Source organism: Meriones unguiculatus, chromosome 15 (genome assembly GCF_030254825.1).
Source record: "Meriones unguiculatus strain TT.TT164.6M chromosome 15, Bangor_MerUng_6.1, whole genome shotgun sequence".
Classification (NCBI taxonomy): Eukaryota; Metazoa; Chordata; class Mammalia; order Rodentia; family Muridae; genus Meriones; species Meriones unguiculatus.
Genome location: NC_083362.1, coordinates 37,194,885 through 37,222,594, shown reverse-complemented (window position 1 = coordinate 37,222,594; position 27,710 = coordinate 37,194,885). Strand labels below are relative to the sequence as shown.

Genomic DNA, 27,710 nt, shown 5'->3' with positions numbered 1-27,710 from the left:
ATCGTTTTCTGTCCCTGAGTCTGAGGGTTCTCAGCTCCACCGTTACCCCCAACCCACCCACCCTCCTCAGGGCCGCTAGCCTACCTGGGTGCCATGCCAGTAGGCTGCGATGGTGGTGGCGGCCTCCTTACAGCGCTTCTGATGCTTCAGCTCCCGCAGGATTTTTCGAGCCTATGGTAGAGAAATCATCCCCAGAGACATTTTTCTTGAATGAATTTAGGAGTGGCCAGAAAATAATTTCCAAAGAGGTAAGAGTCTATATGCACATGGCCCAGTAAGAAGGTGCTGAGAACAAGGAGTAAAGTGCCTGGAGACACAGGCATGGCAGGGTGGTCTCACCAGAGAGAATGCAGCCTCCTGCCCTGGTATATGACACGTGATACACATGTAGGAGGAGTGGCCAAAGTTCTTCAGTGTTCCCCAAAGGTCCACGTGTCTCTTTACTCATTCTAACGGGAAGTAACTGTAGCTATTCTTCCAAATCAAGAGTTTTGTTTTTTGTTGTTTTTTTTTTTAATTCAAACCAGTGACTTCTTTCGAATAACGGCACCCGGCTTGGGAGTAAGGTTTGGGTCCTGCCCTTGGGGTCTCTAGCCTGTAGCCTGGCCCCAGGGCACAGTAACTTGAGCAAGCCCTTAATCTGGGCAAGGCCTACACCAAGGCCAATCAAAGCAGAGAGACGTGGAGTCCAGGCTGTACTCTCTAAATAAGCTGTAGCCTGAGCATAGCCACAAAGTATCCCTTCTGGATCCAGGACATTCTATGACACATCTAATAGGAAAGCAGTCAGGAAGAGGCCTGGAATAGGACTGCACGGGCCTGGGGTCAGTAAACTTTTTCTGTAAAGAGTAAGATGGTAAGAGTTTGAAAACAACAGCAGAATGAGAAGATAATGTGGGGAGGGGGAGTCGGGAGGGCGCAAGTAAATCTCATCAAAGCTACCAGACCAGACTGCTATTACGGACCTAGAGTCTACAACAAGTGAACGAAGTCACATCTCCATGTGTGGATATTGAAATCCATATTTCATATACTTTTCACAGGCTCTGCGCTCTCTTCTGCTTTTTGTTTACAATAGTTCAAAATACAAAAACCATTCTTGGCTTGCAGAACACAGGCTGACGTTAAGTCTGTGGCCCAAAGTTCATTGGCCCTTGAACTAAGCCTCAGCTGGAAGGATCTGGAACCAGCGAAGCCACTGCAACTACCCCCTTTCCCTCCAACCACAGTCCTAGCCAGAGCAGGAGCCTTCGGTCATTGTCAGTGGCTGCAGGGGAAACTGGAAAGAGGTCGTCTAGACCCATAGGATTCAGGCAGAGGCTGTAAGACAGCTTTCTGGACAACTACTTCTTTCAAAACCACCAGCCCAAGGGTACTGAGATTATATACAGTATTATTTCAGGGGCTTCCTGAGCAGGAAACAAAGGTTTGAAAAAACCAATAAAACAGATTATAGAAGGAAGCAAACAAGACATGGTCCCCAGGGTTCCCTGCTTGGCCCATAATATTTACTCCTTCCATGGGGCTGTTTACAGCACAGGTGTGAAAGGTGAGGAAGCCTCCCCTGCAGAGTCAAGCTGAAGACATCACCCTCTGTGAAGAACTCCAGCTCCCGCATACACAAAGCACACTTATTCAAACTCACCTTCCAGCCCCGGATATAAGACTGGATCACCAAGGCTGAGCTCTTTATCTGCTGATACTGCTTTTGTTGCTGCAGGATAAAGGAGAAGATGTAAACAGTCATATTTGCACAGCTAAAAGACAGACCTTGCAAGGCCAAAAAAGGCTACTTGTTCACTTAGAGCAGTGGGTGCCTGATCATCCACACTCTGAGAAGCCGTAGAAAGGTTAGGCAGTCCAAGTAAGCCTGCCGGCCACAGGAAGGAATCCTAACACTGCTAACGGCTGCGGCCCACTAATATCACTGCCTGCTCTCTGCATCACCCTGTGCAGCGTCCCCACCCCCCTACCCCCAGGCACTCTGAATGGACCCACACTGCTTTGCACCTACTTTTCTGAGAGTATTCTCTCCTTGGCATCATTTTTCATCAAGCAATTTACTGGGCCAGCCTACCTCTAACCTTCTGGTCACTTTCAGGTTTGCTATTCTTACACTGCTTCAATCTGGGCAATTTTCAGTAAGACTTGTATCCACTGAAATGGAATGTAAACAGAACCCCGAGAATGTCCAAGTCTAACTCCATCCTTACCCACCAGGATAGGCTGGGACAAAGGTCAGCACTGTGAAAGGCACACAGCTGTACTTTGGCTCAGCAAATTCCCTGTCCACTGGCCTTGCTGTACAGGTGAAGCCTTAAGACAATGGAGCTGCTAGAAAAGTGAGTCCTTCCAGTTTTTGGTTTAGGATGTATGCTGGGGCATGGATGGGTAGCTCTGATGAAAATGCAAAGCATTTCAGAAACACTGCAGTCAGGTTGTCCTAGGCTACAGCTGGATGACCAGAGGTAATGCAGGGTGTGGGCAGTATAGAGTTTGGCTTGAAACATACCTCCCAAAAAGCTGAGCAAGCCATGGAGAGCAAGCCAGTGAGCAGCACCCCTCCATGGCCTCTGCGTCAGCTCCTGCCGCCAGGTTCCCGCCGTGTGTGAGTTGCTGACCTGACTCCCTTTGATGATGACCACAGAACGTGAAAATGGAATGCTAAATAAACCCTTTCCTCCTCAAGTCGCTACGGTCATAGTGTTTCATCACAGCAACAGCAACCCCAACTAGAGAGATGCTCGCTTTCCCTTGTTAAACATAAGCTTCATCAAGTCGGGAACCAGGCTGCTAGGTCCACTGTGATACGCTCAGAGCACAGTAGGTATTTCAAAACTTTTTGTAGAATTCAACACAAAGTAATTCAGGACCCACTCAAGTTTGGATTTTCTTAATAACTTCAAAAGAGGAAATGACAAAGTGCTTCTTGAAGACAGGCTATTAGTTGGTCAGCCCTTTCTCAGGCAAACACCAAAGAGCATCATGACTCTGCAGAGTTTAGAAGTGCTGCTGTGTGCTCCCACCAGGAAGACTGACAAGCGTCCACTGTGCCTTATCCGAATGGACAAGAAAAAATCCACCACGCAGTGTGGTCATCCTAAGACTTGGACTATGGCTGTGATCTTTGTAATTAGAACAAGCAATTAAAGGCCCCATTGAAAGACCATGTGCACTTTAAGCTTATCATTTAAATACATTACTGGTTCCCCAAATGTGCAAATATGCCAAAATGCATTTCACAAAAGTAAGGAAATATACATTTTCTCTTATGGCATAATGTCCCCGCAGGGGTAGAGGGAAGAATGCACTGAGACCTGACTGCAAAGATAATCCATTTTTTAACTTTACAGAGAAGGAAAACATTCATAGGCTGTGCTCTTTCTTATCACTGCAACTCACTTGCAAGAACAGAGTGATGGTGGAGGCAAACCTTTGGGTCCTTCTCAAACCTGTGGCATGCCTCCAACAAAGCAGTCAATCAAGTGATACACTGCCAAAAAGAAGTTCCAATATTAACTAAGCAAATATACTTTATTATTGACTCCTTCTCCATAGTAAGGTCAGATATCTGAGGACTGAAGAAAATCCAGACCTTTACCCCAAGCCACAGTTTCTGTGCTCTGGAAGGAAAGCCATCTGTCTTCAATGCTGCCACAATACATGCAGCCAGCCGGTCATTTTAGAAAACTGACCCCATCACAGTGAAAGTAAATGACACGTCTCCTCAAACCGATGACAAAAATCAGAGCTAGATTTCCTGTTACAGGCTTCCTGGAGATCAGTGCAGACTGGTCTGCAACACTAAATTCTTTCCTGCCACTGACAGCTGTGTGCTTATTTTCCCAAGGCACTGTTAAAAGAATAACAGCATGCATCTCTGCAAGTTGTTGGGAGATTTTAGCTATATAGCAAGCACACAGAGAATGTTGAGTAAGTTAGCACCAGGTTGTAACGATGAACTCACCGCATATCTCCTGTACCAGGCGGAAATCACAACCTGGCTTTTTTTCATGAGCAGGAAATGTGTCCGGCATTTCCATCCTCGATAAATCTTCTGAATGAGAGTGGCCAGGTCCTCCAGCCGCTGCTTCCTTAGGTCTTCTAATTGGAATAACTAATAAGAAACAATAGACAGACTTAGCCAAAGTCCTCCAAGCATAATGGCATACAGGAAAGGCATTCTCAGAATGCTGAAATCAGCTACCTGAATGATATATGCTACAGCTCACGGTGCGTGAGGAAAATACTTTGATGAATTCAGGAAAGAGCCAGTTAATCAGAATTCATGACAAATCAGAGAAGGTTGAAATGAGCCTGAGCTGACCTGCACCCTGTTCAGCAGGATGCAGCCCAGCTCAGGGTGATGCTCAGAAAGTCTGAACCTGCGCCACTGTGGAGTTCAGACTCTCAAGGAAAGGATGACCAGCCAGGAAAGCAAAAGCACAACTACTCCTAACCTCTCCACGGAGGGTCAGAGGGTCAGAAATGAGCTCTGGTAAGAGGCGCAGTGGCCAGAAGCCTTTCTCTCTCTCCAACAACCTAAACATCCACCATCAGCCAATCATTTGTAGTATTAATTATATGTCATGCCCATCTGTTTGTTTATACAGAGTACAGAAAACTCTAAGGAGTCTATGAATTTGGTAAATTTTGAAAACTGTTCCCTCCCATGTTTCTTGCGCACCTACTGAGCTGTCGTTCCTAATGCCACTGTGTAACTTAGATGCTGTCAACACTGACATGCTCTCCTTCAGCTGCTACAAACCAGAAGCAGGGAGAGAGGCTTAGTTAAGGTTTGCCAGTTTTCTCTTCATTTCTTAACTTTTGTACTTAACGGTCTTGGTGCTGTATAAATGACATACTCTCTGTGCCCTAGCGCTAGGACACTTGGGACAGATGAAGGGATATGCCTTGATGGTGGAACCTTAGGAACTAGCCCGCATGTTTGAGATTCAAGTTTGGAGTGTAAAGGTTACATACCGTTCTCGGGTTTCTGATGAATATCTTGGATCTGCCAAAGGAGTACTCCTCCACAGGAATCTCTAGCTCATTAAACAGAACCTCCACACCAGACCTAAAAGAGAGTAAACAAACCCAAAACAATGCTTTTCCTGAGTTACAAAAAATAATTTGAACCTATATCATATCAGGTTCTTGTTAACACACAAAAGCTACATTAAAAAATTTATGTGTGTGTGTGTGTGTGTTGTGTGTAGGTCAGGAGACAACTTGCAAGAAGTGATCCCTTCTACCACGTGGGCTCTGGGGTTCAACCTCAGGTGGTAAGGCCATGCAGCTTGCACCTTTACCTGCTGTTCCATTCTCTAGGAGATCAATATATATATGTATATATTGTATACAAGTGTTTTGCTTGCACATATGTATGTGCACCACTTATGTGTGCTTGGTATCTGTGGGGGCCAGAAGGGGGCGCTGAACTCCCTGGAACTTGAGTCACACGTTGTGACCTGTGAGGTGGATGCTGAGACTCTAACCTAGGTCCTCTGCAAAGGCAGCAAAAGCTCTTCACCACTGAGCCATCTCTTCAGCGCCTCTCTCGAAATCTTTAACCACTGCTTTCATTCCGCAGAGGGTGAGCACAGCCCAAAACGATGTTAAGTGCCAGACCAATGTGATGTTACAGAACATGGGCTTCATCTGGCAGGAACAAAGCCTTGACCTTGGTTTCAACATCAATATCTAAAACTAGCTTGGCTCCACCGACTTGTGGACTGCTTACCAGACAGGGACTGAATAATGTCCCCTGTTATGGCACGTTTAGCACATAGAAACGGATGATGTTTAGAATCAGTACCCTGGGTCTGTGTGGACATCAGAGACTACAGCATTCTGATTTCTGTCTCTTCTCTATAGCTCAGGCTGCATGTCTACTTACTACTCAATCTCCTGTGAAAGGCTGGATCCAGCTGAGAATTTGCACACAACATTGGCACAAAGAGATGGCAATCCCCAACAGATGAAAGCCGCCCATGAGCAGGCAGGCTGGCCCTTCTGTAGTGTTCAGAGCTCTGCAGCCCTCTACAATCGGAGAGTGGAGGTTTCTCACAGGCCAGGCCTGATTTCTCTCCCGTAACAGCTGCTTTCCAGCACGCAAGTTCTCTCTGCAGACAACTTGCAGGCAACCAGGAAGCTCTGAAGGGAAGGCCTGCAAAGCCAGGTATTCTGCCCTGAGCTAAGGGGTGAACACACATCAGGGAAGATGCATGGCCATGCCATATTCTCCAGTCCAGCCTGACAAGCGATCATGCTACTAAACTAAAATCGACACCTCCACAGCAAGTTGAGACTTATCTACAATGGTATCCTAATGGAAGGGGGCACATCCAACTTTCCATACAGGCACAAAGTAAAATCAAGAACACAACGCTACTTGGATATTTTAAAAGCTGACGATTGAACAGCCAGGGAATCGCTTACCTTGCTGGTCCTTTCCAGTGAGGCCATGTTTGCTTGCAAAGCATCTTGTATCTCTCCAGGCAAGGTTCATAGGCCTGCCTGAAAGCATAGCCTGCTCGTCTTACTCGAACGTTCTCCAAAAGCCCCAGGTACCTGATCTGATGGCATACGAGGCTCTCATTGAAAATGTGTGCTGCTTTTTTATCATTCGGCTTGATGCACCTAAAACATTTCAAGTATTTTAGGTTTCAAACTCTGTCTCTGGAACTTAACTGGTGTTGTATATTTAATCACTCACAGTAATCATTTGCTACTCTTAGAAAAACAAATCATTTCTAATTATTTCAAACCATTTCACAATAAACTAAAATTAAACGCAATACCGTACACACTGCAATTAAGAAAAAGGATTACAACATTCAATGGCACTGATGAGTGTCAATGACATTTTGTCAAATGAAAGAAGTTTGAAAATGATGTTCCCTGAGTAACCTGTATTGCTGTTTCCTCTGAGAAGTGGCGGTGGGGATCCGCACAGTAGACAGGCATAAGGAACTCTTGAAGACTATGGCTGTGTCTACGTATGTGTGTGTGTACACACACACACACACACACAGTGAGTGTGAGCTCACTGACCCTGAGCTCACCCATTCAGCTAAAGTAGCAGGCCAGTGACTCCAGGAGTTCCAGACCCCTGCCTCTAGATTACAGACCCCAGCACTAGATTACAGGCAGGTCCCACTGTGGCCGGCTTCTTTATGTGGGTTCTGGGAGGTCTAAACTCAGTTTTTGTGCTTGCTTTAGCAACTATGGCAGCTCCCCAGTCCAGTCTTTCATACTGAAATTTGGTCATATGACTACACCTGAGTACTGGCAAAGGAGGTGGGGATGGAGAGCTTCCTAAGAAAACTTTGTTACAAAGAAACATAGGCCAAGGAGGCAGAATGAGTTTTGATTCTTTGATTCTTATGGCCATCTCACCATTCATGGTAAAGGCACCAGTCTTAACTGTTCAGTTCTGCTGGATTTTTACATATTTCAGTATCAAAGCAGACAGAACTAAAGTGCTGTGTTCTGGTCTGTGTCCTTAAAAAGAAAGAGGTTAAGTCCTCCTTTCTTCCGCTAAGCAGGCCTTGGCCAGCTTAACAGTGGCTGTGGTGTCGATATGATGGGCACCTATCTTTGCGCACAAAGAGGAAGACTACATCTTGGAAACAGCAGAGCCGCAAAACAGAATGAACTTCTGCTATAAGCTCAGAGCTCTTGAAATGTCCGTACACAGACATAAACGCCAGACTTGCTGAAGCCATTATTAGTTTTGAATCTCGCAGCAGCCATCGTGTCCTGACTAATACCAACTATTAAACATCCATGGTTATGGATGAACAACTGTTAGGTGACCTTAAACACACACAGCACACAACTAAATCTTCCCTGGTTCTGCCTTGGTGTTTTTATCACTTAACATCTATGCATTAAACCAGTGAAGAATGTCTACCAGGTTCCGAATCAGTCTCTTACACATACATTCAATTGGTTACGGATAAAGGGACCAAAGACAGTGAACGGCAAGAGTTTAGTCTTAGCCTGAAATCTGAGGACCATCTCACAGCCTTGGGGCCTGTTCAGATTATTTAGAAAACACAGAAACTAGAGAACAGAGAATGTGCTCAGGAGACAGTGCATGTTTTATGTCTCAACCTAGGTGATCATCATGACTATAAAGTAGTTAAACTGTTCACGTCAAATCTGTGTGGATCACTTCATGTAACCACACCTCAGGAAAACGAGGTAACTCCACTCAGCTGAGAATACTGAAAACAAACATCAAAGACTCGTGCCTAATTTCTAGAAATGAGATTTTCTCCCAATACATCTAGTTCTACAAGTTCTAGCTTGGGTAAATCAAGGCAGGATAATTTGCCTATTTGTGTTTCTACTGATATAAGTATCAGGTAAACGATCCACATATACAAAAAATGCCATTCACTCCGATTTCTCCCTCACAGAAATTTCAAGGGCAAGGAGTCTACTGACATCAGATCAGACAGCACACCTCCTCCTGCCTTGTGGGCATGCACAATCTACAAATTCTAACCCTCAGGTCCGAAGGGACCTTCCTAAGTCCAGAGCAAGTCACATCTAAGATGACCCAGAAGTTGAAAAGAACGAAACACCAACAAAGACAATGATGCCAGAGGCTTTGGGGAGTCCTGCCTATGGCCCTGAAGACATCTGGTTGCTTTAGGAATGGTTTCTCCCAAGGAAGTATAGGGCCTGAGTCCTTAGGGGCAGCAGAGTGGCTGCCAGGCTGCTCATGTCACTGCTCGGAGATGACTTTACAAGACCCAGGGCAGACAGCAAAAACAGAGCTGCACGCAAAGCCCCAGGAGAGCTCTGCCACGCCAAGTTCCAGCTCCTGTCTCTTGTCATCCCACCCACATTTTTCCTTTGTTGACCCCCCAGCCCCAATTTTGGGGAAATAAATACAGCAGTGCAAACTTTAGGACAACCAAACACCACAGTATCTGATCTGTCACTATGCTTGCTACTCTCCACTTGGGCTACATTTACATTTAAACAAACACGAAAATCAGACTCTTTAAATGCTCTAAGATTTGAACTTATGTTGCAGAAGTACCTGATGTAGTTCGGATTCTTGGTCTGTAGGTTTTTCATCAGAGTGGCCACGGATGCCTTGAACTGTGACCCTGCTGTAGGAGGTCTTTTCAGGTTGACCTTTGCGGGATTCCCTTCAGGGAACAGAGACTTGATGAGGGCATGGCCAGCCTTCCACATGGCTTGAGACAGGTCTCGGTAGAGCAAATCATTATTCTTGTCAACAAATCCTTCCACCTGGTACAGCACCTGTGAACAGTAAACACAGGGGACTCAGCGTTGGCTCACTGTGCAAGACAGTGTCAAACAGTGGTAACAACACCCAGACTCCTTCAACATCAAAACATCCCCAATATGTTAGTCACACGCTGATAACAAGTTTGCCTCCAACTCTGAGCTCCATCTATTGAAGTTGCAGAAGAAATCAAAAGAAACTCTAATGTCCTTCAGGATTTGCAAGAATAAACTCCAACAATGTTATCTTAACATTTTCAAAGGATTTTAGATGTTTTTCGGTATGTGGCTGTGTCTGCATGTATTTGAGGATTTTCTTTTATTTATTTTGTTATTGTTGTTCACAGGCCAGTCTAGTCTGTTTCAAACTAGAAAACGGAAAATAGAGATAACACTGACATTTTCATAGACACCCTAAGCAACAGAGAATCCGAGCATGAATGCATTTTTAAATAGTAAATGCCAATGAAGAAAAACAAAGTGCCAATGTTCTGGCACCCAGAAATAAAAGGCAATCCTTATTTTCACTAAAAGCATAACTAAGAATTCCCTTGTGAAGTTTTCATTCTTATTTATAAAAGGAGTATTAACTCCAATCGATACTCTTTGGGGATTCTAAAAATTAGCTTACTATCCAAACTGTTTTGTTGAGATTAAATTTTCTCAAATACAGAGGAAAAGAATTTTAATCAAGTATTTTCCCCAGCGTCTCTCAAAATCTCAAGCTAAGAATTCTTTATTTTTGCTAAATGGCTTGTGCTTTTAAAATGTTACTGTAGGCCTTTTTTCTGACACAATTTATCAATCCCTTATCAGCGTTGCTAGGATGCTGATGGAACAGCTTAAGAGCTGGAAATAATAAAACTATTTTAAAATACTTTGTAGTGTTCATTAAGGCCGCTGGCTTTGTTTTCAGTTCTCTCATGTTAATAAGATTTAGCTCAACGTGGTCCAGGCTCAATGGCCAATGAGCACCGGTTGCTCTCGCTAGCATCATAGGCCAGAGTGTTCAGCACACCATCTGCAGGAGGCACAAGAGCCTTGGGAATGACTGTGTGGGCCTGGGGTGCGTCGCTGTACCTTGCCAGCGTAGTGCTGGATTCGGAAGCAGCTGTGAGGCAAGGAGGTGTCGTTGAGGAATCGGGAGCATTTGCTCATCCTGCTCTCGAAGTGCTGGTGGGTGGCGCACACTTGGTTCAGCTTCTCCAGGAAGGTCTCGTCAGTGACGGTGCCAGGCCTCAGGCACTCTTCATCCAGCATGGCCAAGATTCCATTTGTGTTCTGGGAGAAGAGAAATAAAGGTGTTTCCTCCCTTCCTTGCTGCTCTGTTCTAATAATTAGTCCTAACAACCCCAGCAAACACAATCAGCTGAGTCACATGCAAAGTTCTGTTTAGCTGAAGTAGAAAACAGAGAAAGGAATCATAAAGGCCACAGAGCCAGCTCCTTTCCAGAGTGTCCTGGGTGTAGCTGGGAGCCACCACGAATGAAGCTCACACTGTCAGAAAAGTGCACCTGGGCCTAAATCCAAAACCCAATCTGAACTCCGAAGCCAGCAAGGTAGAACGGCGTCTACAATATGCTCTAAACCCAGCTCAGTCTCCTAAGGCTTCTATTTGCTTCACAGCCTAGGAAATACACTGGTCTCATGTTACCAAACTGTTTGCCAATCCAGAGTTAAGTATGGGGTGTTTGGTGTTTGGGGTGGGGGTGCTGTGCTTCAGGATGTTGTTCTTAATGATCCTGTAATCAAGCCCTGTTCAAAATGATATTTAGGATTTTATTTGTGTGTTCAAACTCTATGATCATATTTATTTCAAGATAGGCCAGCCCTAGACTGAAGCAGAAATCAGGAATTTTCTACTTTGCTAACAAAGGCAGGGCTCTTCCTCAGACTGTCCCCAGGCTCCTAAATTGCAATTCCAGAAACAATCCAAGCCACTGACCTTAGCCCTGCCCACTTCCACCAAGGCAAAGGCCTTGTCCCCACAAGGCTATGACATCCTCGGACCAGCATTCATTCCATACAAAACCCAGGGGAAGAGTGGGCTCAAGTGTGTTCACAACATGCTCAGAATAGGCATTGTTGTTCACTGATGCTGGAAGGAAATACTTCCTTTGAGCCCCAGGCTCTTCCGTGAACACGAATTTCTTCAGTCACATATACAAGGGACGTTCAGTGAGATAAGCAAGTGTACTTAAGTGTATTACATCTCCCTCCTCTAAGAGAAATAATCAAGTGCCTGCTGTTTATGAGAAAAACAGCTCATCAGGAAACATAATCTTCCCACAGCAGAGTCCCTGGGCAACAGAATTTACTATGAAAAAAAATTTCAGGAAATCTACGATTCCAGGAACTTGAGGCCAGAACTCGGAACTCTTTATGTAGAATGACAACGTTGCCCACCTAACACTCGCCAGAGTTTTCAAAACAAAGTTTATTTTTTTTATTGAGAAGGAGTGGTGCTTCGAATCATTGTTTCCCATGTTCAACTGAATCACTAAATCAAAGATCTAGTTTTCCAGAGTATCTTGCATACTGATGGGAAAATACTGGCCAATCACATAATTTCCACAAGGGCTGATCTGAGATGCGTAGAAAACGGTGTGCTGAACACGTCTCCTGGGCGGGAGAAATGTGCACACTTTGTCTCCGGTGTCTACATCGAGGTCAGAAGCACAGTCTACCGACCCTAAGGTAAACAAAGGGATCTCCTGTTTCCACATAAACGGCTCCCTACAATGAACTTTACAACACAGCCTAAAAACAAAAGCCTTAGTGAAGCCCTTGGAGTAAGAGCTTTCTAAATTTGTCCAGTGACATCCCCCATTTTAATCCTTTTCACACGCCTAAGTGTTTGTCCATCTGCCATGAGGCATGCATGCAGCACACACTCTCTGAATCAAAATGAAGCCAATACTGCTCGTTAATCCAGCTCAGAGGTTTACGCCTTTTCCGACTTTCACCTTAAACTCAATGGGTCAGGAGGAGTGCCCTGGACTGTAGAAACGCGATGGGCACACTGATGGGCAAACTCCTAAATGTCTTCTCCAATCAGCACACACATTCCCAGAAGTCCCAGGTGGCACCTGGGCTCCCAGTGGACAAACCCTGGTGAAGCTGAGGTCTTACTTACCATCCGAAGGTCATGAAAGGGCTGGGACAGGGCAACAGGCCCAGGATTCTGGCCAAGTCCCATGATAAAAGCTGCCCATGCAAATACTCAAGAGTGGAAAGGGAGTACTTAGGATTACCAGAAAGTCTTCAGAGCGGGTAGCTCCCATTACACAAAGTGTGAAACACAGATGCTTAACACCAAAGGCAGTGAGATCACTTGTGCGTGGTGAATTTACTGCTAAGTACTCACATTCTCTATCAGGTCACAAATGATGGCATTGTTGAAGTAGTCGATGTGGGTCCATTCTATGTCCTGAAAGTAAACACCACAAAACCAAGATCAAATCCATTCGGCAACGCTGCGCTGCTGCCATCTGAAAATGGACCGTTCCCCCGCACCACTCCCTTCACTCTCGATCTGAAGTTCCCTCTTTATAGAACCAGAGCTGTGAACACCATCTTCCAGTCCCCACAACTTCCTCAACACAGCAGTCCACCCCTGACATGGAGCAACTGAAGAGACGGCCCCTGACCTGCTCCAAGGCTGCTTCCCATTCCTCTCTCCCATCTGTGGCTGTTTCCCATGCACTTCACGGGCTCTCGGCCAAGTATTTACTCAACAGGCCCTTGGGTCAATATTGCTCTGTGTACATTTACGATGTTTATAAGGAAATAAGGCAGAACTTGATCCCAGCAACCTAAGGCCTAGAGTTCTTATTTGTCATCAAGAGGAAAAAATTAATTTTAGAGGCAACGAATGCTAAGCTCTAAGTCAGTTAACCATTTCAAGTGTAAAAACAGCCCAATGTGAAGAGAAAGTATTTCCTTCATCATGGAAAACCTACCCTATAGCCTCTGACGCTAGCTGCAGAGCAGCACCTGTGAGGTTGGCCGCCATCACTCTCTGTCTGCCTAGCCTCCATCTCTAGCCACGGACACTTAGTTTTCTTCTTAGGAGAAGAAATGTAATTCACATAGCAAGCAAGGGGTCTGCCTATATTATCGAGTGTTTCAGATAATGTATACATTAGCTTCCTGGCATTCTCTGTATGAGGAGAAGAGAGGAAAAGAGTGGATCTTGCTTTCAGGATATTTATGTTACAAAGAGTTGCCAGAAAAGTACAAAGCTTTCCTAAAGTAAAATGGCCACTCGAAAACAAAGAAGAAATATTAACAATTTGGTTTCACGGGTTGCCTTACTGAATCACTGAGGATCAGCATCCCATTAGAATACAGGCAGGAGTGTGTGCTCACACTCCCACACTCAAAGACTAAGGCAGATGAACACTTTATTTAGGGTTATCTTGGGTGATGGAGGTTGGTTTAATGCATGTTACTGGCCCTTAAGATCTGGTTATACCGATCTCTGTAAACCTACCTAAGTCACATCTGATTGGTTGATTAAACAGCCTCCATCTGGGCAAGGAAGAATGGGGTAAGTATGGTTAAGGCTCTTGGGCTTCTGGGGTTCAAGAGAGGATCATGGGAAACAGACGGACGATGGGAAGAAAGGAGGAAGGAGGATGCCAAGATGGCTTAGTGTGGATAAAAAAAAAAATGTGGCCCTAGAGAAAGGACTCTAATAATGATGTGAAAAAGAACAGGAATAAAATATAAGCAAGTACCATGGGATTGTGGATGAAAGGTAGTCCAGGTGAGAAGGATTAAGGTGGATGGCATTGGATGGGGGCTGGGAGATGGATGGTGAAAATATTGAGACAGTGTAAGTGAAATATCTGCCCGGCCCAAGATAAATAAGTCAATTATAAATCTAACAGGTTCTGTATCTTGTTATTTTGTGATAGCAGGTTAAATAATACCACTATGATAACTGTAGGGCAAATAATAATAATATACAGCCCAACACCCATTTTTTAATTTACTACAACACTTGGGCTACATAGCAAGATACCTATGTAAAAACAAGTATGTGAGCATGAACACGCGCTCACGGCAAATAAAACTCTTATCTGTCTGTCTGACTCTCAGACCATATGTAGGCAGTCTTCCAAATTCAGACTTTTGGTTCTAGTGGAGAAATGTTTTAGACTGTTTCATCCTTACCTCCCGTATGTACTCCTCTTGCTCTTCTTTCAGGGTGAGTTCGATGAAGATTTGTTGAAGCTTTTCATTACAATAATTAATAATGAATTGCTCAAAACTGTTGTCCTGTGTGGAAAAAAGGAAATATACATATAACCATATCACTAGCTCTCCCTAACAAAGACACTTAACACCTCAGCCCATATGAAACGCCACACAACACTCTTTAGGCTTGACTGTAGCCCCACACAAGCTCCTAAGACAGATGCCCACTGCAAGCTCTTGGGGAATGGCTCATGAGTCCATGAACAAATGAAATATGCACGAATGTTGTGGTGCTTAACAAGGGGAACTTTTAGTTTGTAGAAAAGCACCCCATCCGTGGCTCAGCTTTCTCCCTGAAATCCAGCAAAGACCCAGTGGCATCCATGATCCCTGTCAACAACTTTCCAGTGGCTCATTCTCAGGTCCTCTGACCTCACCTGTTCCCTCCAGGTGAGAATCAGGTCCTCCACTAATGCCCTGTTATCTAAGTGTGTGCATGGATGTGTGCACGAATCTGATTGAACGTTACTTAAAAGGAAGGGCCAACCATACTATCTTGCTCCCGTGATTCATGACATAATGTACCTTGTAAAGACCCAACACACATTGCAACAGTAAATGCACAAAGGATGCTCCTGCCAAACAGAAATCCACGGAGATCAAAGCATCAGACCACCTCCTCAGCCAGACACAACCTCTCTCTTCTCCGAAGACCACACTGTCACTCGTAGGCACCCCATGCTTCCTCTTCAGCCTCACATTAATTATCTCTTATGAGTCCTCTGTTGGAAGCTCCGTGAGGAAATCGTTTTTGAACACTCCACTGAGCTCAGTGAACACACTGAAGATACAACTCCCCCTACTGAAGGACTGTGGTTCACTTAGGACTTTCCACAAGGACTCAGGTGTGGTGGCAAAGCTTGCCGCCTTCACCTCTATCCCATCCTTGCCAAGAGGTCCTGGCAGTTTGCAACAGGGTCACAAAGACTCTGCCTCTGGTAAACGTGACCCTACTTCCACTGAGGAGGCCAATCTTCCTCTAACAAGAAACAACCCACGCATGGGTAGACTGAGGCCCATCACTCCTTGTGTGTAAGCAGAGGAACTGGCCTCCACACCCCTCTAAAACGACAAAAGCAGAAGGTTTCTGAAAGCTGATCTTTTAAGATCAACTTTGGTCCTACCATGGGCAGACTGAATGGGTACTCACAGCAGAGCATGTGACTACACCCTTGCCTGGAACCCAACCGTGCTCTTCCTCGGGATGCTGCCAAGGATTTGTGATCACCAGCAACACAGTGGCCACAAGCCGTAAACGACACACCATTTACTCTGACCTAGAATCCGTCTTCCAGACCATTGCTTCCCATTCATTTCTGTCAGTCTAAAAGCATTTGAATTTCTGACTTCTGAAATAGGCTACACCGTTGTTGTGTATTGCTGATCTCACTAATTTAGTGGCGTATCAATGTTTTTCAAAACCCTCAAAAGCTGCACTAAAGATGCAAGCATTTATTTTCAGTACTTCAACAGATATAATCTTAGATGCAAAGGGCACTGCCACGTGCCTTTTCAAACACAGTCTTTAAAACCAGTTAACAAATTTGCTTAGAAAGCAAAGCAGGTCCACCACAGCTATCAGATGTCTTCTTACTCTTTTAACCAGCAGCACAAAGTCGTTTCATATGAGAAACATCAGATTTTTCTGGTTTGATAAAATATGTCCTTATTTAAGGCTTCAATCATGAATAAAAAACAATATTTGAGGGCCTAACACAATATCTGAGTGTCTTACATGGTGGAAAATGAACATACAGAGTAAATCTTCTGTTTGTGAATCTGTGCTGATAAAGCAATTTCAACACAATGATGCTAAAGTTTCAAGTGTCCACTGATGGGAAGAAAGGGGGAAATGACTGGTGTCCTTGGATATACTATGTGCTATGTGCATTTTCAAAACAGAACTATGAAATACACACGAACACGTTAGAAACCAAAGGCAAAGCTTCACAATTACAACACGGCTAATTATTTTTGCCATTAATCATTACCATTTCCTGCGCGAGTTCTGTACGTTCATAGCCACACCATTAGTCAGCAACCATTTGCTACGAGACTCACAGAAACTGGAGAAGCTGTTAGCGCAGGCACATGCGACAGACCAGCACTGCAAACAGTTTATACTTACTGCATTCTGGTGCGGGGGGACAGACACAAAATGCGGTCAGTTCTTAATTCGCAACAGACCTTTCAAGAGTCATTCACTGCTGCCAACGGCAGTTGCACCCCTGAGGCAGCCCATTTTGGTTTTTTGAGACAGGTTCCCTGTGCAGCCCAGGTTGTCCTGGAGCTCACTTGGTATACCAGGCTGGCCTCAAACTTAAAAGATCCGCCTGCTTCTGCCTCCCCAAGTGCTGGGATAAAGGCGTGCTCCAGCTCGGCCCAGCGAGGCTGTATTCTGGCTGGTAGAGAACTTTAAATGAAGACACAGTCAACCTGCAGGACAGTCTCAAGCTCTCTTGGCATCTCACTGTGCCATGTGCTAGGGAAGGGCTCTCCGGGATCAAGGGGCAGCAGAGGCACTGCTAAGTCATGAAAGCTGCCTGAAGCCCGGAGCCCGGCACTTCAGTGTAACAGTGGTGTAAAGAGAGTACACATGGACACCCAAGGTCTACACGCACCCGAAAACCAGGGCACAGAGGCAGCTGGAAAATCACAGAAAATGGAGGGCCGCTTCAAGGGCCAGAAGGGCCCATATGTGTGCTGTGTGGAGTCGTGCCGGCCTCCTTCAAAACCACTTCAACGGAGACAGCATCTGCCTAGAGATGGCCTAAGAATAAAAACTGAACTCTCCAACTGTATTCTAATGGTAAAAATCACCCTTCCAAGCCCCCAAACAAAACTGAAATACCCAAACATCAATGCAGACATTAACTTAGTCCCCTCAATGAAATCAGCATGGACTGCAATTGCATTCTCCCCACTCCCGAATACATCATGGCCAGGGCAATAATTACTACCCAGATTGAAGGCTAACAGCGTGCCTATCTTGTGGGGTAAACACCCAGGTATGTATTCAAACAAGTGCACTCAGGGTTTTTACTGAACAATCCCCTCCAGCGACGCTCTGGACGGAGGACAGCTGTGGGGAACATGGGGCCAGGATGGTGCTGAGGGCCGATGAAGCCTCACGATGTGCACCAACTGCACGCAGGGACGTAAACAGCCACTGGGTGGGGTAGAACAGACTAATGCTTTAAACGCCAGGGCCCCTTACAAAGTCTTCTAGACTGCATCCATGCGACCATGCTCCCAGCATGATGCACAGTGACTGCCTGCTCCCAAGTATCACCCATGACTGTCCCACACGGCATAACTTTGAAAGACGCGTCCAGAAATATTGGACTGTTTATGTTCTCCTTTGCAACAGAGGCAGCTAAGGCTATCTTGTAGTTCTAAAGGCAACTATGTATTTTCAAAAAGTTGTATTATTTATAAATAATAAATATTAAAATTAAGAGGTAAAGAAATACAAGAGGCAACTTCACACTATGTTCTGGAAACCAAGCAATTCAAACACAAAGATGACGATTAGTTCAAGCAAAAACGTGTCATTTAGGTTAGAGAGCTGGCTCATCAGTTAAGAGAACTGAACACTCTTCCAGAGGACCTGGGTTCAATTCCCAGCACCCACATCACAGCTCACAACAGCCTCCAACTCCAGGATCTGACACCCTCAAACAGACAAACATTCAAGCAAAATACCTATGCACATAAAATAAGAATAAATAAATAATTTTTTAAATGTGCCATTAACATCGTCGATGTTTTTTTTACAGGTCTGACCTTCCATCTGAGGGTTTCTACAACAGTAACTATTTTTTAATGGGGTTTCATATTTATATATATGAATTGGCCATAACACATGAATTGGCTTGTTTATAGAAAAAGCCATAGCTTTCTGAGTGTAATCTGGAGACACGGGATGGATCACCGCTGCTGTAAATTCGCCCTGGCAATGCCATCCATGTTGGAAAGCCTCTGGCAGGCCCACGTCTCTCCAAAAACATCACCATTTTGATTGAAGAGGGTAATGCCCTTAGTCACAATTATTTTTTAAAGCCACCATGCCAAGAAACAGTAACTATTTTTTAAAAGTAAAAATCATGGGAAAAAAAATCCTCCCTAAAATGTCTAAGAAAACCATTTAACATTAGCTATTTCACCCTTGTAAACATTGACAAAAGTGAGTAACAAATTTCCCTTTCAATACATAACATTTTTTCTACGCAGACAACAATCAAATATGGTAAACTTTAAAGAAAAACAATGTTATCTTTAGTTTCTTAAATATTTTTAAGTAAGCTATGATTTTTGAAAAAACTAACTGTAACCCATCGTATTCACATCTAATCCACAGTCACCATTTTCATCTCCTTCCTCAATTCTAAGTTCTCCAGCATAGTGGGAAACTAGAACAGCCAGAGTTAATGTGTTCTATAACCACGAGACAGACCTCCCAAGCAAGCTGCCTCGACTCTGGCCTGTGTGTCAGGCTGTTTCAGCTAGATCCATCACTACACACAACCCACTGTATTTTTATTGCACACGGTTCGTTATCAAGGAAGTAGGCAGGACAAGATGTACAATTAAAATTAGCTAGCCTTTGCCTGGATGGGGGCATTTCAGCTGTGCAAGGTGGGAAATAAGCAGCAACTGCTGCCTCTGGGTTCTAGTGATTGCTAATATTTAAGTTTTCCCAGTAAACGAACTGCCAATTTTAACAGCTTCCTCCTACCAGATAAGCCCTAAGGAAAATTTCACTTTGCTCAACCTACGCTTGAATGTAACATGATTTAAGTAATAGCACTTATTTCTTTCTCTTCCCATTTTTTATTAGTTCTTTGAGAATTTCCAACAAAGCATTTTGATCATATTCACCTTTCCTCCCTGGTCAGCCCACTTATTCCTTAAAGGGCAAGTTATAAAAGCGGTCTCAGAAATGAAAGACAAAATTCTGACTTAAAACAATGCTCAAACTTAATTGTGTGGGGGGCATCTGCACAGTTTTCTTCCTTTGGAAAGCAGATTTCTTATTCCACCAGGATGTAGAGCTATGACGTTTTCCTCCTCCTCCTCACTTCACCTTTTTCTACCTGTGTTCCATTAATCTGTTTTCCAAGCCAACGTCAGATCACGTGCAGCCAGCAAGGCAAACTTACTCACACGCTCTGGCACTGAATGGTTTTTGGGCAAATCTATGCATCATCATCATCCAAGGCTGAATGCTCCCATTTCCCCCTCCGTTTAGAGAGGACCAAAGAGGTGAGAGGTTTCCACCAGCTCAGCTGAAAGGTGCTTCCATGGTGATGGCCAGTGCAGCCAAAGGCAGAATTGGACAATTTAGGAAACATTCTGGCCCTTACTGTACACTTTTAAAGTGAAACCATAGTGCTCTAAAAAGCAGAAGCCGTATTTCCTGTCGTCAGTTCTGTCAAAAGCACCAGGGCAGAGTTCAGCTTACACTCCGTCAGTCTGACCGTGCAGAAACACAGAAGCACTCATTCTGCACTGATAAGGATTTTGAATACTGTGTTTACACTGACTCCTCCCCCTTCAGCTTGTGGTGCTATTAAATTCTTAATTAGCTAGGCTTTCTTTGGCTAAAACTGACATCTCCATATGTCTTAATATTGCTCAGAATGCAAGAAAGTATAGGTTGTATCTGGGAAAGATATGTGAATAATTTATTAAAAGAAAAAAAACAGAAACTACAATTTTGAATAAAAAATAGAAGTATCTAAAATTTTTGGGTCAAATTTTCATTCTAAATGCATCCACATGAATGTTTATAAAAATAAAAAATTATTAATATCAAGATGGCTGAAGATTAAACTGAGGAGATTTAAACAGGAAAATGAGAAAACAACTAATTACAATGCACAGATATTACTTCTCTTCAGGAACTAAGAATGAAAAAAAAAAAGCAAAATAGCAAATGTGCACAGTGGAACACGGCTATAACTGGCAACTGGGAGTGAGAGGCAGGCAGAACCTTGTAAGTTGAGGCCAGCCTGGTCTACACAGCCAGTTCCAGTTCTCCTGTCTCCTTTTCTTGGCAGCACGCAGCTAAGCCATCTTGCCAGCCTGCTTTTTAAATCCATTCATCCACTTGCACCCAGTAATTAAAGGGGTCTTATTAAAAATTGTGCTTATCACTTTCCTCTTAATCGTAAGAGATTTCTGCCTTCTTGAGTTAATGTTCCCCATTTTGTGGGGAAGAAAAATTAACTCTTAATGATTTTATAGGGCTGCAATGGTTAGTTTTGACTGTCAACTTTACACAACACAGAGTCCCCTGGGAAGGGAGCTTCCATAGGGACTGCCTATGTTGGGTTGTCCTGTGGGTGGGCTTGTCTGCGGAAGATGCCATGGCTATGTTAATCAAGGTGGGAGGGCCTGCCCACTTTGGGTGGTGCCATTCCTTAGGCAGGGGATTCTGAACTGTTTAAGAGAAAGCAAGCTAAGCAGTAGCATGCATTCATTGTTCTCTGCTCTCGATGTACTGTGGGTGATAATTAAGAAAGGAGACTGTGAATAAACTCATTTCCTTAAACCAAACTAGAACACTACTCCAAACTGTCCCTAAAAGTCAAATTTAGGAAACTGTATACAAGTATGATGTTTTTTGTTTGTTTGTTTTTTTGAGACAAAGTTTCTCTGTATAACAGAGCCATGGCTGGCTTGGACCTCACTCTGTAGACCACGATGGCCTCAAACTCACATCTGCCTGGCTCTGCCTCCCAAGTGCTGGGATTAAAGGCACATGCCACCATTCTAGGCTTAGGTATAATATTTAACCATTTAATTTGCAGCAAGCAAGCTCATTCTGAATTCTGCTGTGGAGTTCATTGCTGTAAGCTCACAGCAGGGCATGGCCTGGATGAGACTAAAGGAGACATCTGATCCCAACTCTGACCCCTGAAACTCATTCAGCCAGCTCTATTCAGGCTATGGAAGGGTCCAGCTTCCCCACCTCTGGTGTTTTTAAACAGTCTACTAACAAGTGGATGGCCACAGGCACCAGTGTATGTAACATGGCAGGCAGTAGAAATTTCAGAAGTGACTTTGATAAAGTGTCCAGATGGTGACTAGGCACACACACGCACCTGTGACTGTACTTGCACAGAGATTGATAGTATATTAAAAGAAGACTTATTTACAATGATTTGCCCATATGATGTGATTCATTTCTAACTCTTCCACTTTAATAATGGTAGTACTAATTTAAAAAAAAACTTACCTCAAATATTTCAAAGCCATAAATGTCCAGAACACCCATGACCTTCTTTCTCACTTTGGTTTGTGCCTTTAAAAAATATTTCAAGTTAATAAGTTAATGCAGGGATAATATAACATCGTGAGCAGACAGGAGGCACAGACTTACACAAGCTGTTTTGAACTAGAATAATAATTCAGTTATTCCGTTACACACTCAGGACATGAGGGTCCTGGTTCAGGGTCCTTCAGAAACTTAGCAATAATGACATAGCCACCGAAAGTCCTGGTGGGGCCTCATTTCACTAAGCAAGAATTCGCCGACTCTGACCAAACACAAAGCTTTTTGTGGTCACCTTGATCGATATCCTCATTTTAATGAAGAATATATTACTATCTGGAAGAAAAAGGGATCTTTTTAGTGAAGTGAGTGCAGCTACTCAGAAAACTGCTAACTGCTCTGCCAGGACCACGAGACCAGTGTCGTCACCACTGAGACCCAGGGCACAAGGTAAAGGGAGAGATACAAAACCTCTGGCGAACTTCAACCTTAACGCAAGATCGATCTGCCACGAGGCATCACATTTAAAGACTTAAATATCTGATTATACAACTAAGCCTCTTTAATACTATGTTTACACTGTGAATACCATTTATTTATTACAAATACTGTCTTACGGAGATTCAGTACCTTAATGCTTTCATTGATGCGATTTACCAGCCATGAAAACAATCTGCTGTAGAGGTTTTTAGCCAGGGCATCTCGGGCATAATAAGCCTATTAAGAAGGGGAAAAAAAAATAATACTAATGACTGCTACAATGCTTAATTTCTATAAAATATTTTAAACACTTTAAAAATATTTAGACTATTTCAAATTTCTCTTTGGGGCAACTTCTATTATGCATTGGACGAGTAGTCAAACTTTAAGAGAATTAGGCCAACTTTTCACCCAGCCTACGCTTTTGCATCCCAGAAAATTTGTTCCAAATACTACAGAAGTTTTTTTCCACAAAAATATTCATCCTAGTGTTATAGAACAAAGGAAAACCCAAACTGAATACCAAGAATAGGAAAATAAACACTCATGAAAGAGATGTATTACAGTTATTATAGAAGAACCACTGCAGAATTGAGCAACTAAACACTTGTTATAGGAAAGAAATTGACACGTTGTGTCCTCAATACAGTAGCCACTCCCTACCACACACGCACAGAGAAAAGGAAATAAAATACCCCAGAATAAAGCAGTCTATAAACTTCTTTTTAGTTACAAACCCAGCTCTTTAACTGAAGGTATAAAAAGAGAAAGTATAATTGATAAAAGAGTAAAAGAAGTAAAGGAGACGTTACAAAGAGCTGTGGCGGGAAATAACATCCCTGAAAGGTAGGGGCAGTGAGATGGCTCAGAGGCAGGCGAGGTCTACCACCAGGCAGGAAGGAGGGAAGTGAACTGTCCTCTGCCCTGTGACCCACACCTGCAGTGTTGGCATGCATTCCTTCCCCTTTGCACCCCAAATCAATAAGGTTCAAAAGATTCCTAAACTGCAAGTAGGAATGTAATGTTACAGAGTCTCTTATAAGATACAAAACAAACAAACAAACTAGAAAATCAAAAGATGGTACTCTAAAGTCAAAAGCTTAGTAACACTCAAATATCTAGGTTTAAAATTTTATAGTTGTCATTCAACTTTGAGTATTTTCTAAAAATCTTCTACAATGAGCTTTTGTAAATTATATGAAGGTAAATTTTTCTATGTGCTTATTTATATACTTTAAAGTGGTTCACAGCGATGAGACAAACAAGAGGCAGAAAACACACACAAACACAGTCTATGTTAATGATCCAGAATCCAGAGGCTGGGTGGAGAATGCGGCTTTGACAGGAGAACCTAATGATCCTGAATACACTGGATGCCCATCGTCAGAGGCCCAGGAGGAACTGTCCTTGGGAGAAGAGGCGCCCTCCGCTGCTCTCAGAAAACACCTGCCACTTGTGTGTACTGTGTGGATTCTATGTTGTGAGCCAGAAGGGACTGTTAAACTGGTACAAGTGAAAAATTTTATAAAGAACACATCTTCTTAGACTGTGGAATATTTGTTGCTTCTTTTTTGTTTTTAAGACCAAGTATAGCAGTTTTAGGACACACCCACTGGCCTGGTGAGACTAGAGCACTTTCACTTCACTAGACACTTCCTAGTTAACACTAACTACTTCCTGCTTGTCTTGGAGACCATGGAAACCAGGAGTACGAAATAAAACTAGAACATTTGCTGGAAACTGGAGAGAGAAAGGAAGAAGGGCAGGGAGAAGAGAAGAGAAGATAAGGAGAAAGGAGAAAAGGAGAAAAGGAGGGGAAGGGGTGGGGAAGGAGAGCAGAGGAAAGGGAAAGAGAAGAAAAAGGAAGGAGGAAAGAGTCTGTGGTCACACTGAGACTCCATAGTAGAAATGCATGTCCCTAAAACCGAGTGTGCAGTCGAAGGGGAATGAGATGCTTATCTCCTTTGTCACATCCTCCCTGTAGGTTTTCACACTCATAAAATAGGTGACTCAAGTGCCCCAGAAGTGTGGAGGGTTTGCACACAGTTGCATTAGGACATCTGAGCTATCCCTTTCTCTTTGGTGAATTCAAGTCATGTCTACACACCTCTTACTTGCAAATAAGCCTTTCTCATCTTAAAGTCACCACTCCCCACACAGTCTTGCGATAAATATACAGTGGTGACAGCACGCTTCTCAAGTGCTGGTCTTAGTTCTTAAGGTAACTTACAGCCAGCATTTCTCTTCTATTTCAGAAGTCAGAAATTCAAATGCTTTTAGAATGTGACAGAAATGAATGGGAAGCAATGGGTCTGGAAGATGGATTCTAGGTCAAAGGAGCACAAACTCTAAATCTTAAAAGCAACCAAAATTAAAGCCAAATTATACAGTGCTCAAACACAATCCGCCTGTGAAGCAGTACCTGGCCCGTGGACTGCTAGTCATGTTCTGAACCTGAAACTTGTGGAACCTGAATTAAGTCCCGTACTCTCTTCTATACTCTGGTAACCTAGGAAGCAGAAAGGGCAGGAATGTGGCTTCCCAGTTAACGATCACTACTGTGACGTGTGGAAATGAGGGGAGACACCAAGGGTATGAAAACATGATTTTCTGCAGCCACCTGAAGCACGCAGAGGAAAACCCTGGTGGAATCTACTTCTAAAGTAGCCAATATGGAGAGCACGGCCTGGGACGGAAGTGCTAAGAGAGGCGAGGCTGGACACAGCTGGCGAGCCTGCAGGAGAATGAAGCCACCTTAACACAAAGGTCCCCATCACAGGGAAGGTAAGAGCCAGAGCGCAGAGAGGGGGAGGCCAGGGAGCCTTAGCTCATCAGAAAAATCTTTGTGGATGGAGTACAATTCTAGGAAGCCCACAGACGGGCAGAAGGAATGAGCAATGGTATCTAGAGGATGGTGAGCAAGAGGAAAGACACCAAGTAAACATGAACGGGGCTCTTACAAAACTCAGAAGCAACTACCAGAAATATGTCACAAGTAGCTAGGGTCAGATTACAGAGGGCCCTGGAGGCTAAGGAAAGAGTTACCTAGCGGCCACTGGACGAGAGACTCTGTCTCAAGTCTCCATCATCTTATTATTAGTCGTCAGGTCTGCAGAAAGATCTAACCCTTTAGGAGAAAATGAGGCAGGAGGGCAATAAAGATGTTATGGAACCTGAGGTTGCAGCTACGAGTGAAAGTTACCAGAATAAACTGCCTCTCACGGAAAAGCTCCCAGACACTGCCAACAACATTAAAAGGCAGCTACCACACCCCCCAGCCCCCTACCCCCCCATGCCTGAGGGGCTCAGGACAATCTTTCATGACAAAGGTTTAAAAAATGTGGGGAAGTTTTACCAAGTGATAAAAGGTAACTCAAACAGCCTTATCAACTAAGAGGCCACTGGGTCTGGTCTTGAGAGGATGAATAAGAAGCAAGAGGCAAACACCATAAAAGCAGATCCCAAATCCACAGATCCCCCGGGGCTCCTGAAACACGGGCTTTGGCATGACTTCACATATAACAGCTCCTCTGGCTGTTGAGAATGTCCAGATCTGATGGCTCTCTACACATGACACTGCAGCAGCAGCAGCACCTCTGCTTGTCTCAGAACCCCAAACTCTGCAGCCTTCCCCTACCACAGAACCCACCTCTCTGGAGGTACAGTAAACAAACAGAAAACAAACAAACAAAAACAAAAACAAAAAAAAAACTATGCCACCCAGGTAACTCCAAGTCTGAGAACCATTTGCACACATTCTCTAAGCCCAACTTGGCCTTCCCAGCCATGTTCCTAATCCTGACCCAAACCTACCACTGGAGCCAAGCCAGGCTGAGCCTGATCCTCAAGCTCCAAACCTATCTTTTCTTTTTGAAATATCATTTTGTCCATTCTTTCTCATCTAACTCCTCTTATCTCACCGCAAAGCTTAAGTCTCCGTTTCTCTAATACGTTCCTGTTGGGACTTGTATTCCACATGCTTTCAACAGCTTCTCAATGAAGGCAGTTGCTAACTATCTGAAGAATCAGCTAGCTCAGTCAGATCTGAAAGCAGAAGCAATCATTTAGGAGGAAAGCACAGAAGCAATCATTAAGAAGGAAAGCACAGAAGTTCCAGTGAGGAAAAGGCTGCTACAATCCAAGTCTCCACACAGCAAAGCATTTCCACAGCCGCAGAAAGGACTGGAAGGGCTGCGTGGACTCTACCGTGCGGTCTTACGGTGGCTGTGACCATGCATGGTTCCAACGCAACCATGGCTACTTGCAAGAGGGTGAAAGCAGAAGATACAGTCGAGTAAATGAACAGGCCTGAGTGAGAAGCATTAAGTAAGCTATTTAATTCCAGCCCAGTGATCAGCATGATAGGTAGAAAAATGTCAAACTCGTAGAACAAAGGGTGTACACCAAGCCCACTTACATACTACACACGTCTGCAAAAGCAGCCCAGATTCCTGTAGGAAGACCCCTCTGGCCTCAGTGTGAAGCACAGGGGGAGTACAACAGGGATGGAAGAGAGCCCACTTGGACCACTTGGGTTTCCCCTGTCTACCTACTCTCCTAAACCACGGAGCTGATCACCGTCACTCCCCTTATCCGTGCACTAAGCCATCAGCAACGCGGTTGCCTCTACTTTCAAAGCAGATCCAGCAGGGCCACCCCCTGGTTCCAGTGCAACCATCTGGCTCTGGATTAGTGAGTGCCCCGCTCAACTGCCCTTGTTCTCCCTGCTTCCCTTAGGCTCTGTTCTTTACAGCCAGCCAGAAGGCCCCTTTGAAACATGTGGCAGCTCATGCCCATCTCTGCTGGATGCTCCTGGTGGTTCCCAGATCACTCTTTCCTCTGAATGACCTTCCTTCCTGATCCTAGAGCCATCAGCCTTCCTTATTTGGCTCTACTCTCTCTTTATCATTGTGCACTTAGCCCCTGCTGCCTGCTGGATTATTTACCGTATCTACCGACTATTAGCCAACAACCCCCACCACATACACACCTTAATTTTCAGCTCCCCGGGGACAGAGAACCTTATCTGTTTAATTTTCCTTACTGTTTCTAATGTGTAATGAATACAGTAAAAACTTCCTTTTTGACATGTAAAAATAGCTTAGTCGGGATCCCCACTACACTCAAGGCTGCACCTGATAACGGGAAGTCAGTGACATCACTTACTCAAGATAACCAGACACAGTCCTAGAACCCCATGACGCCCACTGGACATTGTATAAGCAGAGGTCAGGAGCAATGCTCTGTTCTACACCTCTGGAGAGAGGCCACGTGCATCTGCCCTACGGCTGGAGGCTCTCCCCCAGGATCCTGACCCTCAACTCACTCTATTAGACTGGACCTGGCCTTCAGCTAAGATATGCCACCCAGGTGAGCAGCCCTGGAGAGACAGGCTTAGGACCAGGGTTAGGAA

The 27,710-nt window shown here is 44.2% G+C and overlaps 1 protein-coding gene across 5 annotated transcripts in view; it reads right to left on the bottom strand.

Annotated features, from left to right (window-relative positions):
* Positions 1 to 27,710, bottom strand: part of Myo1b (myosin IB) — a 158,949-nt gene that overhangs the window by 19,093 nt on the left and 112,146 nt on the right. For all 5 annotated transcript variants that reach the window (XM_021643028.2, XM_060368350.1, XM_060368351.1 and 2 more), the window contains 11 exons: positions 22,448 to 22,534; positions 21,782 to 21,847; positions 14,455 to 14,559; positions 12,641 to 12,703; positions 10,354 to 10,554; positions 9,062 to 9,288; positions 6,442 to 6,642; positions 4,984 to 5,077; positions 3,968 to 4,117; positions 1,646 to 1,714; positions 85 to 171 (listed from right to left, as the gene is read on the bottom strand). In XM_021643028.2, coding sequence (XP_021498703.1) covers positions 85 to 171; positions 1,646 to 1,714; positions 3,968 to 4,117; positions 4,984 to 5,077; positions 6,442 to 6,642; positions 9,062 to 9,288; positions 10,354 to 10,554; positions 12,641 to 12,703; positions 14,455 to 14,559; positions 21,782 to 21,847; positions 22,448 to 22,534 — 1,350 coding nt within the window. The remainder of the gene's footprint in view (positions 1 to 84; positions 172 to 1,645; positions 1,715 to 3,967; positions 4,118 to 4,983; positions 5,078 to 6,441; positions 6,643 to 9,061; positions 9,289 to 10,353; positions 10,555 to 12,640; positions 12,704 to 14,454; positions 14,560 to 21,781; positions 21,848 to 22,447; positions 22,535 to 27,710) is intronic.